General features: G+C 35.3%; 2 protein-coding genes across 2 annotated transcripts; both read left to right on the forward strand.

Annotated features, from left to right (window-relative positions):
- Positions 1-1,288: 1,288 nt before the first annotated feature.
- On the forward strand, positions 1,289-3,254 carry LOC126765283 (piggyBac transposable element-derived protein 3-like). Its single transcript, XM_050482999.1, has 2 exons — positions 1,289-2,053; positions 2,121-3,254. Exons 1-2 carry the CDS (start codon positions 1,294-1,296, stop codon positions 2,357-2,359), a joined length of 999 nt encoding a protein of 332 aa, XP_050338956.1. The 5' UTR covers positions 1,289-1,293; the 3' UTR covers positions 2,360-3,254.
- A 1,627-nt stretch (positions 3,255-4,881) lies between these two features.
- Positions 4,882-5,587, forward strand: LOC126765385 (uncharacterized). The gene is made up of 3 exons (XM_050483116.1): positions 4,882-4,954; positions 5,029-5,097; positions 5,156-5,587. The coding sequence occupies exons 1-3, from the start codon at positions 4,947-4,949 to the stop codon at positions 5,427-5,429; spliced, it is 351 nt and encodes a 116-aa protein (XP_050339073.1). The 5' UTR covers positions 4,882-4,946; the 3' UTR covers positions 5,430-5,587.
- The last annotated feature ends 2,196 nt before the right edge of the window (positions 5,588-7,783 follow it).

A 7,783-nucleotide genomic window follows, 5' to 3' on the forward strand; every position in this document is an offset into this window, starting at 1 on the left:
CATAAAATTTGCAAAATCTCATCGGTTCTTTATTTGAAACGTTAGATTGGTTCATGACATTTACTTTTTGAAGATAATTTCATTTAAATGTTGACCGCGGCTGCGTCTTAGGTGGTCCATTCGGAAAGTCCAATTTTGGGCAACTTTTTCGAGCATTTCGGCCGGAATAGCCCGAATTTCTTCGGAAATGTTGTCTTCCAAAGCTGGAATAGTTGTTGGCTTATTTCTGTAGACTTTAGACTTGACGTAGCCCCACAAAAAATAGTCTAAAGGCGTTAAATCGCATGATCTTGGTGGCCAACTTACGGGTCCATTTCTTGAGATGAATTGTTCTCCGAAGTTTTCCCTCAAAATGGCTATAGAATCGCGAGCTGTGTGGCATGTAGCGCCATCTTGTTGAAACCACATGTCAACCAAGTTCAGTTCTTCCATTTTTGGCAACAAAAAGTTTGTTAGCATCGAACGATAGCGATCGCCATTCACCGTAACGTTGCGTCCATCAGCATCTTTGAAAAAATACGGTCCAATGATTCCACCAGCGTACAAACCACACCAAACAGTGCATTTTTCGGGATGCATGGGCAGTTCTTGAACGGCTTCTGGTTGCTCTTCACCCAAAATGCGGCAATTTTGCTTATTTACGTAGCCATTCAACCAGAAATGAGCCTCATCGCTGAACAAAATTTGTCGATAAAAAAGCGGAAAACACATTTCGAACCGAACACTGATTTTGGTAATAAAATTCAATGATTTGCAAGCGTTGCTCGTTAGTAAGTCTATTCATGATGAAATGTCAAAGCATACTGAGCATCTTTCTCTTTGACACCATGTCTGAAATCCCACGTGATCTGTCAAATACTAATGCATGAAAATCCTAACCTCAAAAAAATCACCCGATACTTATGCTCTTATAACTCCCGCTATTCGTAATATTTTTGATAACGGATTTTTTTGTGCAGTAGATTAAGGTTTTGTGCATGCATATACCAAGTATCAACGAAAACATCTTGTTATTGTTCCATTGCGAGCTTATTGTCTCTGTGTCAACACGTGATCACAAATTAAAAAAAAAATTGCCTTTGCAAAATAATAAAATAAAATGTTGAATAAAACAGTTCTTGTGTTATAAGTGATTTTTTTAACTAAATACAGGTAAGAGATTACAATGAAACAAAAATAGGAAACAAATTAATTCAAGTTTGAACTCAGTATTTTGTCAAACACGACATTGCCTATAGGCAACATTGGTCTATTATATGCTAATTCTATGTAAGTGTATTTTCTTTACCAGCAATGACGTATAAAAGTTTGAATGTAAAAGAGATTGAAAAATTTCTCAATTTTGACTGGGATGATTCTGAAATGGACAGCGAAAATGAAGATATCGATGAGGGCGATTTTTTGGAAAATGTAATACAGCAGACACTGCATAAAATGGATGAAAATGACATTGATATTGAGTTGATTGAGAAGGTTGTTGGAGATGGGATAGAAGTAAGTAGCGAAACTATAAACGAAGAAACAGCACAGGTAGTTGAAAAAATTAACTTAGATAGTTTGAGATGGAGAAGTATTGGTATGAATGATTGCGATACTTCTTGGAAAAACGAAGTCATCTGCGGTGAAAGTAAAGATCCACTAGCATATTTTGTCGACTTTTTTGATGATGAAATTATTCAAAAGATCTGTGCTGAGACGAATATCTACGCGATGCAATCAAGTGGACTTGAACTGAAATGTGAACCTTACGAAATAAAGAGATTTATCGGTGTATTACTGTACCTAGGTGCAGTGAAAATACCTCAAATGAGAATGGCATGGGCGAAAAATTTCCGACATACAGCGATAACAGAATCATTTGTAAGAAATCGTTTTGAAAAAATAAAGCAATATTTCCACATCAATGATAATTCTACACAACCTCAAAAAGGAGATAGTAATTACGACAAACTACATAAAGTACGTCCACTATTAGATAAATTCAAAGAAAAGTACAATCAAATACCCCAAGAGGAATATCAAAGTATTGATGAGCAAATTATTGCTTATAAGGGTAATATCAACAGTACATAAATAGATTGTGCATTTTATATTTTATCATTTTTTTTATTATTTGCAAGGTCACAATAGTATGAAGCAGTATTTGCCAAAAAAGCCGCACAAGTGGGGCTTCAAAATGTTTACTCGCGCTGGAGCTTCGGGAATTATGTATGATTTTGCGCTCTATGTTGGCGAGGGAACTTGCCCCTCATATGGATTAGGGATATCCTCGGACATAGTACTTTTTTGTCTTCAAAAATTCCTAATAATGAAAATTTCAAATTGTTTTTCGACAATTGGTTCACCTCGGTTAGTTTGATGATTACTTTGAAAGAGGAATTTTAGCAGTTGGAACATTGAGAGCAAACCGGATAAAAAATTGCGAACTGAAATCCGAAAAAGATTTGAAGAAAAGCGGACGAGGATCAAGTGACTTCAAATTTGAGATTCCTCACAATTTAATTATTTGTCGGTGGTACGATAACAAGATTGTACAACTTCTTTCGAACTACATAGGTGAGAGTCCGATTAGTGAATGTAAACGATGGTGCCGAAAAGAAAAAAAATATGTGACTATCCCTCGTCCAGGTATTGATTGCTATAATAGACATATGGGAGGAGTTGACCTTGCTGACATGTTACTAGAACTATATAAAATCAACCACCGTTCAAAAAAGTGGTATATGCGAATTATCTACTGGTGCATAAACTCTGCGGTAGTCAACAGCTGGCTTTTGTACCGAAGAGACATAGCAAATAATACAGGTGAAAAGAAATTCATGTCACTGCTCGATTTTCAGCTTGATATCGCAAATGAGCTAATGCACACAACAACAAATATAACGTTTATACCACGCAAAAAGGTCGCCCATCGTTACTTTCCTTGAGTTCGCCAGCTCCAACTTCACCAGCTAGATCATCATCAGCTATATCCTCATCTCCATCATCATCAGCTGCCTCTACAAGCTCCGGTAAAAGAGCATATGTTCCAAACCCGGAAAACAGTAAAAAGTATAACCAACCGGACATTGGGTCGAATGGGGTTCAAAAGGACACTGCAGACTATGTCAAACTGGATGTCCTCGATCAAGGTGCAGCAAATGTAAGGTGTATTTATGTTGCAACCCGCAAAAAAATTGTTTTGTATCTTTTCATACCTAAATGTACAAAAATTTTCAAATAAAAACATATATACTATTCAAAATTTATCTGTATTTCAAAATTGTTCACTATTGCTCAATGTTGCCTATAGGCAACATCCTGTAACTCCCAAACCAGGACTCCTAGGACTTTGAAACTTTGGTCAGTTCATATTCAGGTCGCGATTAAAGCATATCTGTACTCAAATATTTTTTAGCCTCGCCAATTTTAATTCGGGCAGGAGAGGGTTAAATGTATTCAATTGTACATGTATTCATAAATATATGTACACAAAAAGTATTCATACGAATACACATGTTTGCATATAAACGTATAAAATATAAGCAAAGGAGCGAACATACATATGTACATACATATGTACGTCTGTTAGAGCAATATATAGTTTTGAGCATAATTTTTATTCCACGCGCTGCTCTGTTCAAGCAAAATGTTAAAATTTCTGCTGCAGAGCTGGCTGCCTCCATCTCGACCGAGTTAGCCAAAAATATTTTTACGTTCTTCGCGCCGTGAACCTTCTCTATGATAAACGTTCTCTGGGCACTGCCTACGCGATAAGAGCAGAGTTAATCAGCAGTCAGGGTTGCCGATTTGGTAAAATTTTACCAAATCTGGTAAATTATTTTCCTCTTGGTAAAATGTGAAATTTTTATTAATTTTGGTAAATTTTCAAAATTTAAGTCCATTTCGATTGAATTGTATTATCTTTAATTTTTTTTTCAAATTGTTTTGTAGAAACATTTTAAAAACGTACTATAAAATTCTTCCCTGGTTAGTAGTCTTATAGCACGTTCACATATGTTTATTTCCGGAGTTTATTTGGATATTCAAATCCCACTTACACCCGCGAAGAAAATTGCAAATGAAAAATACGCGGGTAATTAGTTGTACTATTTACTTTAATTTGTTTTATATTTAAAATAAAATATAACTTAAATATATTTAAATGTTATCGGTTGGGCGAGCTTAATTAATCGCACTGCGAAATTGTTGCTAAGTCGAGTTGATCGCTCACAGGAACCGGGTTGAGACGAAATCTGGCGAAGATTCAATTGTATGGTGCGTTGACGCGGCGCAGTATAGAGCGTACCGTGTTGATGATCGAATTGTGAGTCGGAAGGTGTCGACGCGGCGCAGTGTGTAAACGTACGTGTGTATGCCCATCCTTTTTGTTGAGTGGGTTGGCGTACAGATGTGTTGAGTAGTGCAGTAGTGCCATCAGCTGTGGTGAATTACACTGTAGCATTAGGATGCGCCAGTTTTACCGGGTAGAGGGGATGGATGCTTAACTCATTTAAACAACATATAAGCATATGGTTAACAAAAATTAACCTCGAAGCTAACCTTGTTGCATTCACATATAGCAAAGATAACCTAATTAAATGAGAGAAATTGACAGCTGTATCCATTTGTGTTTTTTTTTGTTTACATATTTTCTTCTTGTTAATAAATGAGTGATGGATTCAAAATTGAAAAAAAGTTTACTTTTGTTTGCTACAAACCAAGAAGAAAGCAATAAATATCTAGCTGCATTAAATTCCTGTAGCTGTGAATATAAAGTTGCTATCTAACAAAGTGAGCAGGAATTACAACAGCCACAGTAAAAACACCAATGTGGTTGCGGTTATTTGGTTATTTTTTTGTTTATGGCAACGCTTCACTGTTCTTCTGCTTTCCACGTGTCAAGTGGTGTTGGATATTGCGCGTTTAAGTTTTTTTTAAATAAACTTAATAAATAGTAACAAATCATGGATAGGTAAGTGAAAATGTGCTCATAGTTGTTTAATTTTGATTCCAATAAGAAAATCATCATATGCTTTATTCATTTAGATTTGTTATACGAAAAAGACCTGCACCTCCAGGAGAGGAGCATGAAACCAGCAGTGACAGTGGCCGCAGGTAAGTTAGTTTGCTAAATATATGACCAAATGTATCATGTCTTTATTATTGTGTGCAGTGAAACACATCCCGTAAAACAAACTTGGAGAAAATTCCGAAATGACTGGCTATCGAGATTTTCTTGGTTGCGGAATAAAGATGGATGTAGCTATTGCATAGCTTGTGATAAGAAGCTGTCAAACCATTTATCATTTATAAAAAAACATAATGTTTTCCCAATCCACAAACAAAACGAACAGAAAAAAAACATCAAATCCAAATGGACAAGTTTTTGGATGAAGAACATCAACAAATGTCTAAGCAAGTACATCATGCGCAGTTATAGCTATTGAGGAGATGTGGTGATCTCTTTGATTGTTGATGAATTTTTGAACTTTGCTAAAATTCGTATGTCCTTCAAGCTCATTTAACGATTGTTAATAACTAAATTTATTTCATTCAAAGAAACAAGAAGTTATTTTATGACCAATATTTTGTCATTAATGTTAAGAGAAACACGAAGTGATATTTGTTATATCTTTTTTTCTATATTAATTTTAAGAGAAACAAGAACTGAAGTTTATTTGAAATGCTTTTAAATTTTTTAATTATTTCTTTTGTAAATAAAAAACGCTTAAAAAAAGAAGTAAATGTATTTCTTTTATTTTTTATAAATAAAATTTGTAAAAAAAAGTTTGGTAATTTCTTTTTTAATTTGGTAAATTTTTTCAAGGGATTTGGTAAAATAAAAATGTGATTCGCGGCAACCCTGTCAGGGGTGTTGCGGAGTCTGATAGTTGTCGGAATCAGAATTGAAACCGATAAAAAAAGCAGTAGGTGTCATGAATTCAGACATTATTGGTTTGATATTCGAAACAAAATTTGTATCGGTTTTGGATGTCACTGAAACCAATTTTATCGGTTTTACTGTCAGAAACAAAGCAAGAAGTTAGTCGCTCACAGATTTGAAATGTAAGTTAAGAAAGCGAAATTTCAAGGGTTTATAGTTATATAACATATTTAAACATCACCCGAAAATTTTTTGGATACGAATTCTTTGATATTGTGCTTTAAAGTGCCCATACACGAGCACAAGAGTGCGTTCGATCGGTATGCGTGCGCTTGCGGTATATCGTGTATGGGCTTGTTCGTGTACCGATCCATGTTCGTGTACCGATCCATGTTCGCGAAAATGTTTGATTTTTTACGATCGGTGCGCGAACATGTGTATCGTGTAAGGCGTTGTCTGCGCACAAAATCTCATTTATCTCGTGTCGCCGAACAGTGAAGATCGCGGACAATGGCAAGTGTTAAGGGGAGAGCCTACTTTCGAGGCTTCAAAAAATCGATTTTTTGAGGATTTTTTTGGAAGGAAAGAAATAATTGATTTAAGCCAAATTTCTAGGTTTTATATTTGAACATCTTTCACAAATTTTTTTTATACGAAATCTTTGATATTCTGCCTTTGGGAAGCAATTGCCCGATGCATCTCGCATGTGCATTTTTCGAACGGCGGGCAGAATGCAATTTCTATTGGAAACAAAAAGTTCAAAGAGATTCATATTTTTAATGAATTTATCTTCTAGTTAAACTAAGAAAATTCCAAAAAAAGTGTAAAATTTTAAAATTAAAAAAAAAAATGAATAAATAGTGGCTTTTGACCAAAAAAATTTTACTTTATGCTGTTTAAAAGTATGTTAAAATTTGACTTTTCTTAATTTTTTTTTAGTTTAAATAGAAGTTAATTTTATGCCAATGATAATAAACTTTGCCCTAATTCCATACGACGTTTAGTTTTTTTTCTATCATGCCCGCCAATTAAGAATAATCGTAAAAATGAAGAACCGAGAAATCACGCTTCAAAGTTTTCGCTTTTTGCCCAAGCGCTCATACATACATACATATATCTGCTAGACGCTCGGTCACTTCCCTTCTAGCTTCGATAATATTTCGAATTCCCATCTATAACTTTGGGACATATTCTAACTTTTAAAAAAATTTAAGGTTTATTTTTTAGTTTAAATAGAAGATAATTTAATGCCAAAGATAATAAACTTTGCCCCATTTCCATACGTTTAGTTTTTTTCAATCCTGCCCGCCAATTAAGAAAAATCGTAAAAATGAAAAACCGAGTCAAAGTTTTCGCTTTCTGCCTAGCTTCGACATATTTCGAATTCCCATCTATAAATGTTGTCTCTTAAAATCTTTCTTTAATTCGGAACTCATTCAGACATCGCGGCATAAAGGCAGCTCCTTCTCGTGCTGTCAAAATCAGCATTGAAATCGACGATGAGGTGGTGAGTATCGATTCTCTTCTTAAGGGTTGTTTCCAAGATTTGGCGTATGGTGAACATTTGGTCGGTTGTTGATCTTCCAGGTCTAAAGCCACACTGATAAGGTACAATCAGTTTGTTGACGGTGGGATTTAATCTTTCACAAAATACGCTCGATAGTTAGGCATGCTTTCGTCAGACCATATTTTACAAAGAAGGTGATGCGTGTTTACATAGTTTGATCGGCAATTCATCGGTCCCCGCCGCTTTGTATTTCTTCAGACAGATAATTGCTATTCGAATTTCTCCATGGTCGGGCAATGGAACGTCTGCTCCATCGTCATCGATTGGGAAATCGGGTTCGCCTTCTCCTGAGGTTATGCTGTCACTGCCATTCAGTGGGCGGGAGAAGTGTTTCATCCACGGATGTTTTC

Source organism: Bactrocera neohumeralis, unplaced genomic scaffold (assembly GCF_024586455.1).
Source record: "Bactrocera neohumeralis isolate Rockhampton unplaced genomic scaffold, APGP_CSIRO_Bneo_wtdbg2-racon-allhic-juicebox.fasta_v2 cluster10, whole genome shotgun sequence".
NCBI lineage: Eukaryota > Metazoa > Arthropoda > Insecta > Diptera > Tephritidae > Bactrocera > Bactrocera neohumeralis.